Source organism: Euwallacea fornicatus, chromosome 39 (genome assembly GCF_040115645.1).
Source record: "Euwallacea fornicatus isolate EFF26 chromosome 39, ASM4011564v1, whole genome shotgun sequence".
Lineage (NCBI taxonomy): Eukaryota > Metazoa > Arthropoda > Insecta > Coleoptera > Curculionidae > Euwallacea > Euwallacea fornicatus.
This window is the reverse complement of record NC_089579.1, coordinates 328,329-347,677: the sequence shown is the minus strand read 5'-3', so window position 1 is coordinate 347,677 and position 19,349 is coordinate 328,329. Positions and strand designations below refer to the sequence as shown.

The window sequence follows — 19,349 nt, the reverse complement described above, 5'->3', positions numbered from 1 at the left end:
ATTAGTCTTCTAAAAAATTACTAATTGATTTGTGTATTTCATCACAAATGATAATAAAAAAATTTTGCTTAATACTAATTTGCACGTAGACAACGCGTTACAGCCACAAAGCGAAGATGTAAGAACGGTTTTTTGTGCATTTTCGTAAAGTAGTTAAAAAAAGTATTTTTGCTGCACCTTTAAAATAATTATCATGGTAACAATGAAAGTTGGGCAATTTAAATAACTCATAGTTGTGTTTATTTTGATATGTAAACAGATATTTTATATGTATCTCTTCTTTATACAGGGGAAGCCAAAATTTCGCATTTAAATTAATTCATTTTATAGTGAGTGAACAAAATAAGTTTTTTTTCACAGCATTATTTCTTCATAGTTTTCCTACCATACAATTATACCTTATTTTAATCGATATTTTCTACCATTTTTGGGAAAATCACATTTTATTATCAAGATGCACTACGCATATTAACAATATGAAGTTAAATAACATCGCAGTTTATTATAAAAAAAATGGCATATATTACAGCTAAAATTATTAAGAAAACTTGGGCAAAACATCACATGAACCTCGTTTAAACTCTAATAAACATAAAAACCAAAGGAATATAAAATCCTAATTTTTTTATAATCTCACCGACTTCTCAGTTATAGGGTCTATATATCAGGAACATAATCAACAGTAGAGTGCAGTATGTCTCCTTCTTGACTCTCTGTCCTTCTTGAAAGTATTTTGTAATATGCAGTTGCCAATTTCTGAAAAGTACATGCATGTACCAAGACTATAATTAGTATATTGCAGCAGCAACACCTATAAATTGATTGCATAACTACAAACAACTGTAACACTATGACTTCAAAAATTGCACATCATATCAAGCATATAAAGAATACATTTTATTTAATATGGTTCTTTTAGTTCCACAATAAAATATTTATATACTATTAGTAACTCTTTATTCAAATCATTTTTGTTTATTTTTTTAGTGTGGCACTGAAAAGAAATATGTTATGAGCGATGAATTTTTACTTACATGTTCTGATGATTTGTGGTATCTGGTCCTCTTGCTTAGCTTGACTATACTTTTTGCATAAATTGGGAGCTAAAAAAATCAGATGTTAAGGAAATAGTATTGTGTCTAAATATTTGTAACTATTATCGTAGAGGTGACTTAAATTTTTCCAACACAACTTGTCTCTTAAGTACAATAAGACTATATTAGATTAGATGAATAAGACACCTTCCATAGTGGCAAAAAATATATGGGAATTTAAACAAAATGATTTAGTCTCAGTTAAGTCCAACTGGGCATAATATCCAGTTTCAATATCTTGTCTGTTGAATGCTGATGTACCTTATATAAAGCTATATTTGAATTTGTTTTTAAGCTGTCCATCAACATATTCTTCAGTGTGTACTAGGGCGGTTATTCATGTACTCATCCAAGTAGATGGAGACCCCTAGAAATAAGCAGAATTCATTAATATAGAATAGACTCTTTTGATCCATCTGGAGGGGTCTTACCTCGACAGTCCATGCCACTGTTCAGCCTCACCGTCATTGGTCTTTGGTGGATTTGTTGGATAAACGTGACGAATTCCTCTTTGCTGCTCATCACATATGAATCGCACTGCAAAGTTTGTTCTTTGGGGATAACGGTAAAAGTAAAGATGAAATTATTATTATTGTTGATTTAAAAATGACTGTCAAGAGTTCGAAGAGGTTACTGGAAAGACGTATCTAGATCAGCTGACTTTACACAATAATTCACGCTAGAAGCAATGAAGCAACGATTTGGCAACGTTGCAGCTCAGTGCATATAGGTTGTAGCAAGGATTATAGTTTTGCATACGTTCGAAATTCAAGATAAAAATTATATCAATTCATATTTATTCCTATTTAAGTCTTTATACAACTATTGACTTTGCTGAATCAACATTAGATCAATTTCAATCAAGGCAACACTGTGAGGGTTTCCAGCACCTCTCTTGACAGTCCTGACATGACAGTGACAGTAATTAAGAAAGTATATGGTTGAACAGGGGACAGAGGGGTGATGTGTAAGGAAAGGATGAAGATGACAACCAAAAAAAAGGTCGAAGTTGCTATGTGAGTGTTTAAAGTGTGGATTTTTTCGAATTTTCTCGGCGTTTTTGTACGCGTTATCACGCAGATCGAACGATTCGAATCCAGATGTGATAACGCTGCCTAGTTACAACACACCTTTGCACATTGCCTATATAAACACTCATTCAAATTTTGTCCCAAGTTATTTCCAGCTTAGTGCCAGTGTATATTTGTTGTAGTAGAAAGTAGATAGAGAGAGAGACAGCAAGAGAACTAGATTGCCCCCCTGTTTCAGTCCCATGTCCTTGCTCTCGTTTGGCAAGAGTATGGACCGGGGCTCTTACGAGAAGCTCTCCATCCGAGACAGTGCAAGATCCTTAAAGAAGTATGGTTCTACAAGCAGCAAACACAGCACAAGGAATGAGAGTTATTTCAAACATTTTGTTAGTAACACAGACACTCTGCAGGGCATCGCCCTTAGATATAATGCAACTGTGAGTATGTCTGTTACGTTGGATTGACTAATAGTGACTGAAACAGCTCTTATTAGATAGAACAAATACGACGAGCAAATAAGCTGTGGGCATCTGACAGCTTGTTCCTCAGAGAGTTTTTATTAATACCCCAAAGTGATGATGTTAGTGAACTGTTGACTCCTGTAGAGAACCAGCCAGCAAGTTCACAGTCGTCACTGGCCAGCCCTGTCAGTGTTGATAATCTAAACCAAAACTGTAGTACATCTGTGGCAAGCAACAACAGAAGGAGTAACAGCTCTGATGATGAAAATATTGGTGATTTCCTGAGCAAGATTGATGCTTCCATTGCCAGCATGAAGGAGGTGGTCAAAAAGGTGACCAGCACCAGCCAGTGAGTTTTATACTGTGTTAAGATAAATAGTTCCTTAATCATCTTTGGTTTCTACTTGCGAATCCACAGCTGTCAAGATCATTTTGCTATGGCCTAGATTCTATAGTATAAACTATTGAGGGCAATAGTCAAAATGCCAATTTTTTGGAAATTTTACAAGAACTTTTATCAAAATTTTCACATTTTTTGTTTTAATTTGGTTAATTAATTAATTGTTGTTAAGGTAATTACCTAACTATGGTTTGTCAGTGATGTTAGAAGGAATAGATTACCAGAATCTGTTTGTTTATGAAAGTTGGTTATGACCTTTTTGAAGTTTGAAGTCTTAAATTACTCAAAAAAACATTATTAAATTTTTTCACTTTTTTTCTTATTTGTACTAAAAATGTTCATATTTTGTTAGTTTTTGTTTGAACTTTTACTAAATTCTTTGTTTAATTGCTAAGGAAAACAGTTTTGACAATTGTTTAAAAGAGTTTGCTATTTAATTTTAACTGAGAATAGTGTCCCATACAAAATAAAAGGAAAAAATTAGATCTAATAATAATTAATGATACTTATTCAGTCTATTTACTAAGCCTTCAAAACTTTCAACTTTCAATTAATTTCTGGGAGTAAATTTAACTTTTTCAATTTAACATTTCAATCGTTTTGTATGTTGAAATTTAATTTCAAATGTATTTAAAGTTGAACTTTTTTCAATTTTTTTTAAAGTGTGTACATAAAATATTTGAATCATATTAGAATAAGTTTATTCTTTACAAGTGAAGTGTAAAGGAAAATTAATTGAACTATATCTACACGGCCGATACGTAAAGTACGCATACGTAAGTGTTATGTACTCATTGTCTGCATCCTAATTTTAATAACTATTGGTAGAGATGGGTGCCCAAAAATATTTACAAAATTGTCGTTTTTTTATCATAGATTTGGATCTGACGTACCATCAGCAGACCAACATGGTCGTAGGCCACAATCTCGTCTTAAACAGCAACACAACAACAACTTGTCCATGATGGAGCCTTACACCTCTGGGACGCAGGCTTCGGTGCTTAACACTGTAGTGACCGTGCAGCAGGGTAAACAGGTCCGGACCAGTCTTGAGCTGCACGAACAGCAACAGGCCGAGTTATTTGAGTTGTAGCGGAAGGGCGATTATTACTGCACCTAATCAATATGTGAAAATCCAAGTGACCGAGTTTGAGCGGTGCTAAAGCTCTCTTGGGTGTAAGATAAAAAAGCAGGGATTGGCAACCCCGGGGCGTATTGGGGAAAACGCGTATTTCCTGGACTGGTTATCAAAAAAGCGATCAAATTCATTGTATGCTACTTGTTTTTGTTTCCAATAAACGAATGTTAAATAATGTGCAAGAAAAAGCGGCAAAGATGTGTTGTTAAAGTTACTATACAGTAATGGCCATACCTACAGCAAATTTTAAATTGTCTAGGCGTAATTGTCTTAATCAAAAATAAGTTTATAAAGTTTGTTTTATTTATGACTTGATCGGAATGTTGACGTTTGTAATGTATACAAATATGATAATAACAATCTCAGTACAAATTAAAAAAAATTATTTCTCTAGCGTTAGATAAAAATTTTGCAATTTTACTAAACTGATATAAGTAACAGTTGAAATCTAACTAACAAATTAATATTTGTCGTGATAATATTTTGTGTAATATCCTCTTTGTTTCACAAGTTCTGCGTATTTTCTTCACGTAGATTCTGTAAATTTGTCAATATAAGTGGTATCAATGATTTACCATGTCTTTTAAAGTGCTGCATATAAGGTATTTAATTTACTATAGTTTTTCTGCCGTATTTAGTTGTCATTGTAATCCTACAAGTTCTCAATATAACTTAAATCTGGAGATTATAATGGCCAAAGTAGAACTTCAATATTTTACTTCCGCAATAAGTTCGGGACAAATTTTGATTCATGTTTTGGGTCATTATCGTGTTGGAAAACATTTCTTAAAGGGTTTATTTCTTCAAGATACGTTACAAGATGATTGCTCAATAAATTCTTATATATAAGATGATCCATTGGCCTTTTATGCGATGAAGTAGACCCACATAAAAGGCAGAGAAATATTCCCAAAATATAATTGACTCACCACCATGCTTCACAGTTGGTGCGATGAACTTCTCGTTGAAACTTGCACCTATAGGATGTCTACCATAAGATGGTCTATTACTATTAAATAGATTGAATTGAACACTAAAAACTACGGTTAAGATGGGTTACCGTAAAACAATGTCGGGTGTTTACATCCTTAGATAGTAAAGGTTTTTAAGCAGGTCTCTTATCATATACCAACCTTGTTAGCGTCCTCGAACTAATAATCTCAAGTTTTATTTGTTCTAAATTTGAGTTTATTTACGACGATGATAGAAATGAATCCTATTTTTACATTCGGGTTCTATATTTATTGGTGTTTTTTTGTAAACTTTCTTGCACTTCCTGGATTTCTTGAGGCAATCACTAGTCCCGTTTCTCTGAATTTACTAACAATTCAGAATACAATTGATTTATGCAAGCTCGAGTTCCTTGCAACATCAATTTGTTTTTCTCCATTTTCATATTGCTATTTATGATTTTTTGTAGCTCTGAGAAAACCGTTTTGCTACGGCCCATAGTGAAAAAGTGAAATCAGGCTATATAAAGTATATTTGCCATAACAAATAATGTCTTTCAATTTACTGAGAAAATTAAATAAACAAAATTCCCGAAGTTATCTCTTCCGATGATAAATAAATAATTTTGTCCAGTTTTTACTGGGATTGTTATCATATTTGTATACATTACAAACACAAGACAGTCGTAAACAAAACATATTTTCTATTAAAGCAATTCCAATTAGACAGTTCAAAATTTGAAAAAGTTATTCTATTTATAGCTATTACTGTATATAAAGAGTAGTTCAAATTCGCTGCTCATCATTGGTGTCTCGAAAACCATAAAAGATACGATGTCGGTTAAATTGGGATAAAGTTGCGTATTTTTGAGTTTCGTTAAATGCCGTTTTAAATTTGGGAAAATTTCGATTACTTCCGAAGATAACCGGAAAAAAGCGAAATTATTACAAATCGATTTTTTAAAGTTACTTGATGAGATTTAAAAAAATTAATTTCACTTCCTCACAGGCGTTTTTGCTTCGTTATAAGATGACGTCATTAGGTTTTAAATACGGACCTAAATCCTTCATTGCATTTTTGGAAAGCCCTTATTATCAAAATTAAATGATGCGTCATATTTCTAGTAAAAACGAACGTAACAGTGCAAAATACATTTACAATAAATGAAATAATGAAATGTTACTCAAACATAAGTGTTATAACAGAAACAACAAAGTCTAAATGAGATGTCAGTTTTGAGAACAACATTAAAGCAATAAATAATTTATAACAAATGTTCGGAAATACCGCCTTCTTGCTCAATGCACAAGCTAATACGCCACTGAATATTAGCAGTAGCACGACATCTTAACGTCGCAAAGGCGTTAACAATGGTTGCTCGCAATCCTTCTAGATTTACTACATGTTCAGCATAAATTTTGTTCCCTATAATTAGAAGTCGAGGGGCGATAGATCCGGAGACCTTGTAGGCCATTCAACTGGCCCTCTATCAATCCGCTATCCGAGAAAATTCTGTGTCCAGAAAATATTTCACTTCTTTTAGATTGTGTGGAGGCGCTTCATCTTGTTAGAGCTGTAGAGAGCAAAGTTGTCTTAGTGATAATTGTCTAAGTAATTTGATAAATATTTTTCGAGGATATCTATATAAGACACTCCATTTGAATTATTCGTGTATATAAATGGGTCTAATACTTCACCGCTTAAAATGCCGACCCACACATTTAAACCAAAACGTACTTGGTGCCTGTTTTGCCTATTCTGGTGCCTATTCTCCACGACCCAAAAGTGCTTATTATTTCGATAGAATAATTCACAATTGATCTGTCCATATTATCAAATTGAGAAAATCGTCCCCTCAATCAATTTGTTGTGCTGGTCAATATCACCAAACTAGATGTGTTTCAAAACCCCAAGCAGCAGTTTCTGATATATGTGACTTTGTGAGACTTACAGAGGTTTTTTTAAAGTATTTTTCAAAATTTTGCCTGAGCCAAAGTTAATTAAAACGCTATTTCATTAGTGGATGTGCTGGGGCGTGCGATAGCCTGTTTAATACGTTCATTGCTATGACACCTTACATTTGAGTTTCAGTTCTTGTACTTAGGTATGCTCTGAAAGCCACATGTCGGCTTTCAGGTCTTCTACTTACTTTAGAGTCTACTTCACGAAAGGTGGGTTTTAGAATGCCTTGGGGTATAGAGTGCATGAAAAGTAGGGGTCTGGTGAAATATTTTGGGGTATGAGTCCGGCACTGTGTTTGAGTTAACGAAATTTTTGGAACAGTTTTTTTACAGATCATGTAAAGTCAAATATAAATTCATTTTTATTTGTTATGTAAAATGTAGTGTATTATATTAATGTTTATTTACAATATTTATTATGAACTTAAAAAAAAACGGGACAAACAATAATGTTTCTTTACGTTCTCTACACAAAAATTTCGAGTTTGGCCCTTTCACTTGGACTATTTTTCTATCAGGTTCAGAATTATTCTTCATTGCAAAACACGGATTGTCAGTGTTTTGACAAAACTTCTTCGAGAATATGCTTCGAATTTTTATTAATATTCTGTTTTGTAGCGTAATTTACAGTGGTGGTCAAAAGTGGATGAACGAATATAACATACAGGGTCTTCGATAATTCATACTACAAACCCTGTATCAAATGAAGTAAAATTTTTCGCTCAGATAGCTAACTGAAAAAAGCAACGAAATAGTACACTTCTTCTCAGCTATTGTTAAAATATATGAAAATGTAAACACAGCCCTGGTAGAAAATATGTAGATGAATAAAATAACTTAATATAAAAATAATACAAACCAATATTATTTTTTGAAACAAAGTCAGTATGTGGTCAGTACATGGTATAATATCCCTTATAGTTAATAGCTTCGTTGCATCATTTAGGCATTGACTCTAAGACGTTCAACAATAGACAAATTCATACTTGCCCATGACTTGCAAAACCGAGAATAGTAGATCTCGATTTCTGCAAGTTCGCGTCCTAATCTTGTTGCCTAGGATCTTCCATAGGTTTTCTGTTGGATTAAGATCCGGAAGGTGCGAGGGCCACGTCATAACTGAGACCAATCCTTTCTGCAAAAATCTTTTAACGAACTCTGACCCACGTTTAGAGCTGTGATGGAAAGTAAATTGCAGACACGTTTTCCTCGACTTAAGGTAACACGTGAATTTTCAAGATATTTATAAACATCAATTTGTCAGTTATTTTTTCAATTTTATGCAGTGGGCCCATTCCGCATTCGGAAAAACATCCCCAAACGCGTGTTTTACAGTAGGTTTTGTATACTCTAGCATTAAACGAGTATTAGACTAACATCGTGCATGTGTAATGCTATCTGACGAGGTCAAATTGAACTTTGATTCATCGTCGAAACAGACACGCTTCGCACTGTGCAATCGTCTAATTTTGATGTTCTTTAACAAATTGTAGTCCGACTTTAATGTATTTTCTTTCTCAGCAGCTGCTTTTGGCCTGCCTTCTGAAAAGTAAGTTGGCCCCTGCTAGCTCACCCCTGATTGCCTTGGAACCTATGGAAGCAACGCAATTTCCGTAGTTTTGGCTTCATTTTGTTGGAGGAGAGTAAAGGATCTTGAAGTCTTTTGTCGACTTTTTTGAATCGATCTGTTTTTTTTTTTTTTTAATTGATACATCTCCCTTTTGCTGACGCCTTTTAATTATCGTGCTTACAGTAGATCTTAATGGTTGAATTTGCTTCTCAGTCGTCGAGTGGCTCACTCCTGAATTTTTAGCGGTTAAAATCTGTAGAATTAAAAAAAAATTAAACTCACTTTTCGTTATTGTTGTATTTACCAAAGTGATGCTTTTAGGAACACATTTTTCAACATCAGAAACGCATAGAGTTTTTTATTCATCTATTTTTGGCTATTTTAACAATGTCTGGTAGGAGGTGTACTATTTCGTTACTTTTTTCACGTACATAAGTCTACGTACACCTAGCAGATTCGTATTATTTCATAGTTAGAATTAGGATCCAAAAAATATTTTTAAATATATTGAAATCCTCTCATAAATGATCATTATTGGTAATTGAAAATTTCGATCAATAGGTTGGAAGAAAAAAAATCAAAATCAAAATTTCCGATCTCACAAAAGTGACCATACAGCAGATAAATTTTATTATACTTAACGAAAACAAAAAATTAATATTTCGTTGCTCCACCTTCTGCATCTACAACTGCTTGCAATCTTCTGGGCATGGATGAAACCAAATTTCTTGCGACATCTGAGGTAATTTCACCCCAAGCCGAAGTTAATGCTCTTTTTAATGATTCTTCCCGTGAAATTTCGCAATTTCGCACCCTTCGCTCTAATTCGTCCCATAGGTGTTCTATAGGGTTCATGTCTGGCGACTGCGGAGGAGAATAAAGTTGCCTGGGCACGTTGTGAAGGAGCCATTCTTTGACAACCAGGGCGGTATGTTTGGGATCGTCGTCTTGTTGGAATGTCCATTGGTTTCCTAATCCCAAACGTTCAACTGAAGGCAATGAATTATCACGTAAAATTTGGAGATACTTCCGATGATCCATTACACCTTCAATCAAAACCAAATTTCCCACACCAGTCGCAGACATTGAGTCCCATACCATTGTATTGCCTCCGCCATGCTTGACTGTGGGTACCAAGTTTTCAGGTTTCAGCTCTTCATTAGGTTTTCGCCATATTTTTCCTTTACCATCGGAACCAAAAATATTGTACTTTCTTTCATCAGTAAACAAGACCGAACTCCAAAACTGAAGACCCTTTTCTAAATACTTTTTTGCAAATTCTAGGCGTTTTCTTCTATTTTGCTGCGAGATTAGGGGCTCTTTCCTAGGAGCCCTCCCATGAAATCCCTTTGATCTCAGAACTCTTCTTATAGTTTCGGCACTGACACGTTTACCAGTTTCTCTTCGAACTTGATCAGCCAATTTCGGAGCACTAATTTTCGGGTTTAACGCAACTTCTCTAACAATAGTACGAATTTCGCGGAGGCTCATTTTTTTAGGGCCTCCAGATCGGGGTTTATTATTAGTTTGAATTTAATAAATAAAAGTTTTTTTATGATAGTGTGCACTGTAGAACGAGCTGACTTGAGAGTTTTCGCCATGTCACCGTAAGATTTTTCTTCGTTTCGTGATGAAGCTATTCGTTCTCTAATTTCTTTTGCAATTTCTCTTCGCATTATGCTGCTAGAGATTCAAAATTCGATTTAATGAGTTTTATTGAAAATTTTACACTAAACTAAAATATTATTTGTGCATATTTTTGCGATAAAATCTATGAAATCCAAAAAAAATTGCAATATTTGTGGTATTTTTACCTGTATGTTCACTTTTGTGAGGTCGGAAATTTTGATTTTAATTTTTTTTCTTCCGACCTATTGATCGAAACCCAAATTTTCAATTACCAATAATAATCGTTTATGAGAGGATTTCAATATACAGTCGAACTCGGTTATAAGGAACACGGGGAGACAAAAGATTTTGTTCGTTATAGCCGGGCATTCGTTAAATCGAATTTTACTTAATATGTATTGGATTAATCTTAAAACTGTTTACTCGCTAAAAATGAATTTTTTTATGTATACAGACAGTTTTATTTCTTTAAACTATCGGAGGTACCCAAAAAAACCAGCAAATTTCCATTAAAAATATGAAAGACACGATGCTTTCTTTCAGAATCAGAATTAAAAAAAAAAAAAAAATCCGATTACAGCGCCATCTGTGGCGAATCGAAAAAAGTTTCAGACAAACTCCAAGTAATTTTTATCGTAAAATTCAAATTTGCAATAAAAAATGAGGGTTGCCCTTTGAGATTTCAAAGTTACCCCCGCCCCAACCCCAAGTGAAAGAGTTGGGAAGTCATCGTTAGTGTTATCCATTCGAGACAAAATACTTTCATTTGAAACTTTTTTCAATCTGATGCGTAATTTTCGAGATATCCCGATTTGTCAGGTTAAGTGGACCACCCGGTATATTCAATTTTTGTTGAATGGTTAACACATTACGCTTTTTAGCTTCCATGTTTAACCTGAAAGCGATTTTGCCTCTTCCTACACAAATGAAATGCTACTGATGCGGTCCATACTTACTTCGCGTAAAATCTACTACGATTCAATACACGGGGATTTCCCGGATCGAGATTATGTGGGCAAAAAATACCCTAAAACTAACCTAATAAATTCTACAGAATGGTCTTTTTCTATAGATTAGTTCGTTATAACCGATCGGACCTGCAAATTTTTACCGGAAAGCGTTCGCTAAGGCCAATCGTTCGTTATAAATGTGTTTGTTATATCCGTACAAGAATAACATGTGGTTAAATAGACACTTTTAACGTTCCAAGCATTTTGTTCCTTAAAAGCGAGCGTTCGTTATAACCCGGGTTCGTTATAAGCGAGTTATAAGCGTATTTAAAAATATTTTCTGGATCCTGATTCTAACTATGAAATAATATGAATTTGCCAGGTGTACGTAGACTTATGTGACTGACTGCAGGTATTTAATTAGCTATCTGAGCGAAAAATGTAATTTAACTTAATACGGGGCTTGTAGAAGGAACTTTCGAAAATCCTATATCTTACATCTGCACATCCATTTTTGGACAGTGCTGTGTGTTATTTAACTCTAATAAACTTAGGCCAAGTCTTTCCCTAAATTCTATAATGAACATTTTATTTTTTGTCACATTTTTATGTAAAATATAGGCATTTATTACACTTGTGCCAAATATTATTTCAAACACCTGCCTGCGGTACCATCTGAGAACCTTCCGCAATGGCGAGGGACATGATTTTAGTTGATAAGAAAGATTGGTAATCATACCGTAAACGGTTTTCGCTCCGATCGTTCTGATTTTTTAATATGTTATTCTAAAGGTCATTTTGAACAACTTCTCTAAAGGGAAAAGGGCGCGCAAATGCCCCTTTCACACTTTTTTTTAGGTTGAACATTTTTCCAAATCCAACTGTCTTACGGGATCGTGGAGCGAATGGGGGTGCTGGGTGGGGTAAGGTAAGGTAAGGGGAGGTGGTTTGTGCGGGGCACCCAAAAGGCGGGGAGAGCCCAAAGTGGGGAGCGACCCCAAAGCCGGGGAAAAACCCAAAGTTGAGGGTGAGCCCAAAGTCAGGGAGGAACCCAAGGCCGGGGGCGAGGCTGTAGACGAGGGGCAACCTAAGACTACAGACGAGCCCAATGCCAAAGGGCAACCTACGGCTGGGCGCGAGCCCATAGCTGGGGAAGAACCCAAGGCTGGAGGCAAGGCTGTGGACGAGGGGCAACCTAAGGCTACGGACGAGCTCAAAGCCAAGGGGGCAACCTACGGCTAGGGCTGAACCCAAAGCCAAGGGGAAACCCAAGGCTGGGGACGAGCCTAGAGTCGGGGAGAGAGTAATGACCAGGGGAAGACCCTTGGCGAGGCAGGAGAGACCGAGGAAGGAGGACTAGGTGGGACACGGGTGAGCGGGTAAGTGGGTGTAAGAGAGCGTGTGTACGAGTGAGTGTGCGTGGAGTGGTTGGATTCAATGGCGTCGAACAGGGAACTGCAGTGTCTGCAGATTAACCTGGACAGGGGTCGTCTCGCGATGGACCTCATGTACCAGGTGATCAGAGAGCTGGGCGTCGACGTGGTGCTCGGGCAGGAGCCGTGTCTAGCCGAGCGGAACCTAGTACGGGACAGGGGTGACGACGCCTTCATCTGGCTAGCGCCGGGTGTTAGGGTGAAGTCGCTCCACCGGGACCGGGGGTGCGTCGTTGCAGAGCTGGACGGTATCACTCTCGTCTCCGCGTACTTCTCGCCGAGTAGGACCGCCGCCGATTTCACGGCGTGGCTCGATCGGTTGGGGGGGTACGTTAGGGGGCGTGACAGCAGGAAGGTTCTCATTGCTGGGGACCTGAACGCCAAGAGTGGGCGGTTCGGTTCTGGGGTGACGAATGCCTATGGACGGGTCCTGGAAGAGCTCCTGGACGCGGCGGAGCTCGTCCCCATTAACACCGGGGACGAGTGGACGTTCGGTAATTGGAACGGCAGGTCACTGATTGACGTTACCATAGCGGGAGCGTCTGTGAGTGGCTGGGTGAGAGACTGGAGAGTTGAGGTTGAAATGGAGAGCGGGAGTGGCCACAGGTACATCTCGTACCGCTTAAAGCGAGTGGGGGTGGTATCTGGGGGTGGTGAGGAAGCGAGCGAGAGAAAAGGTGGATGGGTAATGAGTAAAAAAGGATTGGAAAATGTGAGCCGGTACGTGAAGGAGCGGGTCGGTCTGGGGATCGTAGAAACTCCCGAAGGAATCGTTCGGGAGATAAGCGAGACCTGTGACGAGTACATGAGTAAGCGTGACAGTGGGAGAGGAAAGATGAAACGACCGGTGTACTGGTGGAGTGAAGAAATTGCCGAAAGGAGAAGAGCGTGAATAAGAGCGAGGAGAAAATGTACGAGAGTGAGAGGAAGAGGGAATGTGACAGATACGGGTGCAGCGGCAGAGTACAAAAGGGAGCGTAAGGCCCTCAAGGAATCCATAAGAGATGCCAAGAGGGACGAGTGGAAGAAAGTTTGTGCGGAGTTGGAGACGGACGTCTGGGGTCTCGGTTACAAAATAGTGGTCGGGAAACTTGGCCGCCTGAGCAATGGTCCCCTGCCGGAAGCAGAGATACGAAAACAGATGGATACGCTATTTTCGGTGAAGCCTCGGGTTGTATGGGAAAAGGTGCAAGTGGGGCCGAATGACGTGCCCCGAGTCACGACTGAGGAGATCCGTCAGGCCGTCGGGAGTCTCAAGAGCCGCAAGGCTCCGGGACTGGACGGGCTACCGAACGAGGTGTTGAAGCTGTATCTTGGGGCAGTGCCCCAGGGTATGGCGAATTGCATAAATAACATCTTAACCTCGGGCGAATACCCTAAAGTCTGGAAGAGAACCCGACTGGTGCTGGTGGAGAAACCGAAGCGTGATCCGGGGGCGGAGGTCTCGTACCGGCCCATATGCCTCGTGGACGGACTCGGGAAAGTGGCGGAAAAGGTGGTCAAGAACAGACTACTGGAAGAAGCGAAGGCTCTGGGTATGGTGAGTGACAATCAGTATGGGTTCGTCAAGGGCAAGTGTACTCTGGACGCCATGCAGGCCGTCATGCGGATAGTCGAGGGGATCAGGGGGAAAAGTTACACACACGCGGGCTTCTGCGTCATGGTAACAATTGATGTAAAGAACGCCTTTAATGCGGCGCCTTGGGATCTTATCGTCGAAGTGATGAGAAAGGCCAAGGTGAGCGGGTACCTCTTGAACGTAGTTCAGTCGTACCTGCAAGATCGGTTTTTGGTGTTACCTGACGGGAGAGTTCGAGAGATGTCGTGTGGCGTTCCCCAAAGGTCCGTCCTGGGCCTCGTCTTGTGGAACCTCTACTACGACGGGATACTGACCGTCGAGTATCCGCGAGGGGTCACTCCGGTGGCCTACGCGGACGACTTGGCGTTGGTGGTCCCGGCGAGGGACGGGGTAACCCTAGAGGCGAGGACTAGGTGGGCCATGGAACTGGTCGCCGACACGTTCGAACGTATGGGGCTAAGCATGGCTATGGAAAAAACGAAAGTGGTGCTTTTGGCCGGACGAAGGAAAATAAGAAGCATGAGTCTGAGAGTGGACGACGTCTCGTACGAGACGAATGAATGCGTGAAGTACCTAGGGGTTTGGTTCGGCAGAAATGCTCGCTTCGGTGAACACGTACGTCGGACGGCCGAAAAGGTAGCAAGAGTGATCGGAAAGCTCTAGGGCATCTTGCCCAGGGCGAGTGGATTGGCGTATGAAAGGAGGAGGATGATGGTCATGGCGGCATCGTCGGTCCTGCTCTACGCGGCTCCAGTCTGGCAGACGGAGCTGACGTACTGAAGGTACGAGGCCATCCTGGAGAGGGCAAATCGCTTGCTCGCGCTCAGGGTGGCCAGTGCCTACAGGACGGCACCGACCGCTGCGGTGTTGGCATTGGCCAAGATACCTCCGGTGAGAATAAGGGTGACGGAAAGAAGCATGATGTGGGAAGGGAAAGGTGAGATGAAGGAATGGGTAATGAACGAGTGGGAGCGGGACTGGGAGAAGTATGAGGGTTGGGCAAAGACCTTCATACCTCGGATCCGTGCGTGGTACGAGTGCGAGTGGACGAAGAGTGGATACATGTTGGCTCAGGTTTTCACCGGACACGGCGTGTTCGGGAAATACCTGAAGCGGATACGAGTGGAGAGAAGTGCCGAATGTTGGTTTTGTAGCGAAAGGGAGGACACACCGGAGCACACGCTGTGGATGTGTCCGGAGTGGGAGAGCTATCGCGCTGAGGCAAGGGCGGGGGGACTCGACCTAAACCGAAGCACGATAGGGAACGAGCTGGTTGAAAGTAAGGGCAAATGGGTAGCGTTTGAGGGCCTGATAGAGAAGATCTTGAGGGCCAAGTTTGTAAAAGAGAACGAGAGGAAGAAGAGTGGGGTGCGGAACCTTGTCCGTACTTAGTCCGAGGGAGCGAGGAAGCCCTGATGAAATGCTGAGAGGCAGTCCCGGGGCAGAAGAGGGGAGGTGGGTTTAGTGGGTAAGCGGGCGACGTAATGGTCGGTCGAATCCCACACTACCCGGCTGAGGACCAAGCCGGGTGTCTTAAGAAGATTCCCCCTCCTCGGAAAAAAAAAGGTAAGGTGAGGTGAGGTAAGGTGAGGTAAGGTAAGGTGAGGTAAGGTGAGGTGAGGTAAGGTGAGGTAAGGTAAGGTGAGGTAAGGTGAGGTGAGGTAAGGTGAGGTAAGGTAAGGTGAGGTAAGGTGAGGTGAGGTAAGGTGAGGTGAGGTAAGGTGAGGTAAGGTAAGGTGAAGTAAGGTAAGGTAACACATTTCCATTTTTCATCTAAATAATCATTTTTGAATTTATCAATTCGACAACATTGCTTGATTCTCCCAGCATTCACGTCTCACATAAAAACGTTTTGTTTCGATGTTTGTTTTGATATTTTGGACTACAGTGCGCGACAATAAAATAGCACAGTGAAATTTATGCCAAAAATCACTTGTAATGCATTTTATTTAATAATTTTTTGTTAACTTATGTAATACATAACAAAGGAGAATGATTGCTTTACAATTCTTATGGAAAAGGGGTATTAATAAATAATACAATCAAAATCGTGAAAATTTAATGCGACAAAGTAATAGCACATTTTGGTTTGATTTACAGCAGGTCAAAAACGTATTCAAACACCCAGGCGAATGACGTTTATTTGCATTTTTTTCTTAACTTAAAAACAAATGAGATAAAAAAATGATCAAAAAACTGTTTCTTTGTACAAGAAAATCGAAGGAAAATGTCTTCAGGTATGCCCAAAAAAGTATTAATTAATAATTAACAAAAAAATGATAAAATTGATCGGCGTTAAGACGAAGAGGTGAAAAATTGTCCTCCAGCACACATAGCCAGATATTTACGCTGAATTCTTCTTGAACAGTGTGGGGTCTTATTGGGAATTCACGTGTTCATACGTGTTGGTCCTGGAAGTTGACTATTCCTAATCTGTTAAACTCATCGGTGAATAAAATTTTTTCATAATACCTCGACATCTATCTGTAATGACTTTAATAGCCAATTATAAAGATCTACACGTCGTGGTCCATCTTCTGGCATTAGTTCTTGCACGGGTTGCAAGCGATAAGCTTTCTCGCATATTGCTGTGCAAAACACTCTGTACAGGCTCGCGACAATGTGAACGTGAAAGACCTGGTATCTTCACATAATCAAAAATTTTTCCATTACGGAATGAGGTAATGAAATGATTGAATGTACGTATTTCTAAATTGCCAATGTAAGAAAACAAAAGGGAAAAATAAACCATTAAGCATTGTATTAAATGTGTAGTTGAAGGGACTTGAAATCAAATGGTATCTCTAAAATTAGACATTGTTTCCCGAATTGAAAAAAGATTTTACGAATAAATATTCAATAAATTAAAGACAATGAAATTATTATTAATATATAATTCGCCTCATAAACTTGTATCACTCTTTTTAAGCATAAAACAAATTAACAAGCGACATACGGCCCAATTTTGGGAAATGAAATTTTACAGTGTTTAAAAATTGCGTGGAAGGGATCAGGTGTGAAACTAGCGAGTTCGTCAAGTACCTGGAGGTGTGGCTCGGCAGGAACGCCCGCATTGGCGAGCACGCCCGCCGGACAGCCGACAAGGTAGGGAGGATCGTCCAAAAATTGAAAGGCGCCCTCCCGCGCGCGAATGGGCGGAGTCTTGAGAGAAGGAGGGTGATGGTCATGGCGGCATCGTCCGCCCTGCTCTACGAGGCTCCGATTCGCCAATCGGAGCTCGGATACCGGAAGTACAACGCCATCCCGGTGCGGGCGAATAGACACCTCGCGACCAAGGTGTGCTTATAGGACGGCTCCGGGCGCGGCGGTGTTGGCTCTGGCCAAAATCCCTCCTGTGCGACTGAGAGTGGAAGAGAGGAGAATGATCTGGGAGAGAGGGAGAGAGAGTAAGAGCGAAGCGGCAGAATGGGTAATGGCCGAATGGGAGAAGGAGTAATGAAAGTGTTCGTACCGAGAGGATCAAGCAGTGGTCCGAGTGCGAGTGGGCGAAGCCCAATTACACCCTGTCGCAGGTTTTCACCGGGCACGGAGTGTTCGGGAAATACCTGCGACGAATAGGGATTGAACGCAGTGACCACTGCTGGTTCTGCGGGACGAAGAGAATGGTGTGAGTGATACTCCCGAGCAGACGCTATGGGAGTGTCAGGCATGGGAGGCTGAGTGGACTCGGACTGGGCTGAAACGTGATCGGCAGTGAGATTCTAGAGTTGTAAGAATGATAGAGGAGGTCATGAATATGAAACGTGTGAGGGAGAAGGACAGTGTTACAGGGCGAACACGTCATCGACGCGGACCGGCCCGGGCCGGATTAATAGGCGCGATAACACCGCCCCCCTGAAGCAATGCCTATGGGCGGTTCCGGGAGGGAACAACGGTGAAGAGAGGGTTTTTAGTGGGTAGACGCCCCTTCTGGGGGTTAATCCCACATAACCCGGTCGCAAGTCCATCAGACCGGGTACCTTCAGAAGGTTTTCCCACCTCTATAAAAAAAAAGTGTATAAAATTGATATCAAGCAAATTTATTCTAATATCGCTGTGTACAATTCGGTTCTTGTTCGTAATTTTTGACACCTGGTCAGGTTTGGTTACCTTGTAGGAATCAGTCTTACTATGGGTCATCACAACCCATTTTCGTCCTCGGCAGCATGGCATCCCGTCAGGTATGAGTAACACATGAAAAGTATAATTCACGATTACTCCACTGCAAGGCAGAACGATTTAAGGTGTACTTACCGGGTGTTATGTGGCCCCCTACTCCAACCGTGGCTACCTTGCTTAGGTATGTTAGATATCCTTGTCCTAATACCTCACAACAGTTCCAAGCGTTTACGTATAGAAATAAGAATGTCTTCGACAACTAGCTAGTGCCCCCCTAAGATAAATATGGGCTTCCCCGGACTCACATCTGTGGCTAATAGGTGGAATCCTAATGGAAACAGTATGGGATTACCTTTCTGGTCACTCCCAACCTAGTCGTGTCGTTCAGGCAGCATGGAATACCTCCAAGTTACAAGACAGGACACCCGAAGGAACGGCGCCCGCACCCTGATCAGCAGGCGAATGCAGAGGATTTCGATAATATCATATTATGGCCATCAACACACAGTTATACACCAAGTGTATATTATGATTAGTAAACAATGAGCCTAGGCGAACAACGTACCTGCTCCTGCTACCACTGTTCCCACACACAGGTCTTCTTGGCAGAAATCCATCAAGAACCCTTCTATAATTCAGGGCTTACACGATAGTTTGGTGTGCTACCACCCGTCTCGGGAGCGCTTTCGTCAGCTCCTCTCGGGAATCACCGCCCCTTATCCCGCACAGGGTTCGCCATCGTGGGTACCACAGTAAAAGAACTATTAGGGAGATTTAGCATATGTTTTGGCTTCCTAAAAGAACGGCGGTTAAAGTTTAATTGTTTTATAGTTGTTTTTCTCAAAACCGTTAACAATGGTTGAAATGAGAAAAAAATCAAATGTTGTGCTGTATATGGGCCTAGTTCCATATTCATCTATAGAGGCGTATTAGAGCAAACACTTTTTATACAGAGATACCCTGGTGCCAAGGGTTATGCCAAGAAACAGATTTCAGGGGATCCCAAATTTTCGGCCAAATAGTTGGCTCCATA

General features: G+C 40.2%; 1 protein-coding gene and 1 long non-coding RNA gene across 6 annotated transcripts; one reads left to right on the top strand and one right to left on the bottom strand.

Moving 5' to 3' along the window:
• Positions 1-498: 498 nt before the first annotated feature.
• LOC136349616 (uncharacterized) lies at positions 499-5,234 on the bottom strand. Of its 3 annotated transcripts, XR_010733846.1 has the most exons (5): positions 5,054-5,234; positions 1,526-1,645; positions 1,356-1,461; positions 1,035-1,103; positions 499-756 (listed from the first exon to the last, which is right to left on the bottom strand). It is a non-coding gene; the product is annotated as an uncharacterized lncRNA (long non-coding RNA). The 3 variants fall into 3 exon arrangements; XR_010733847.1 differs by lacking the exon at positions 5,054-5,234 and having other exon boundaries at positions 499-830; positions 1,526-1,781; XR_010733845.1 differs by lacking the exon at positions 5,054-5,234 and having other exon boundaries at positions 1,526-1,756.
• On the top strand, positions 2,010-4,312 carry LOC136349614 (lysM and putative peptidoglycan-binding domain-containing protein 2-like). 3 transcript variants are annotated; one of them, XM_066301297.1, is made up of 4 exons: positions 2,010-2,110; positions 2,364-2,562; positions 2,619-2,935; positions 3,863-4,312. In XM_066301297.1, exons 1-4 carry the CDS (start codon positions 2,058-2,060, stop codon positions 4,077-4,079), a joined length of 786 nt encoding a protein of 261 aa, XP_066157394.1. In that variant the 5' UTR covers positions 2,010-2,057; the 3' UTR covers positions 4,080-4,312. The 3 variants fall into 3 exon arrangements, with proteins under 3 accessions (XP_066157394.1, XP_066157395.1, XP_066157396.1); XM_066301298.1 differs by having other exon boundaries at positions 2,022-2,110; positions 2,308-2,562; XM_066301299.1 differs by having other exon boundaries at positions 2,039-2,110; positions 2,311-2,562.
• Positions 5,235-19,349: the final 14,115 nt, after the last annotated feature.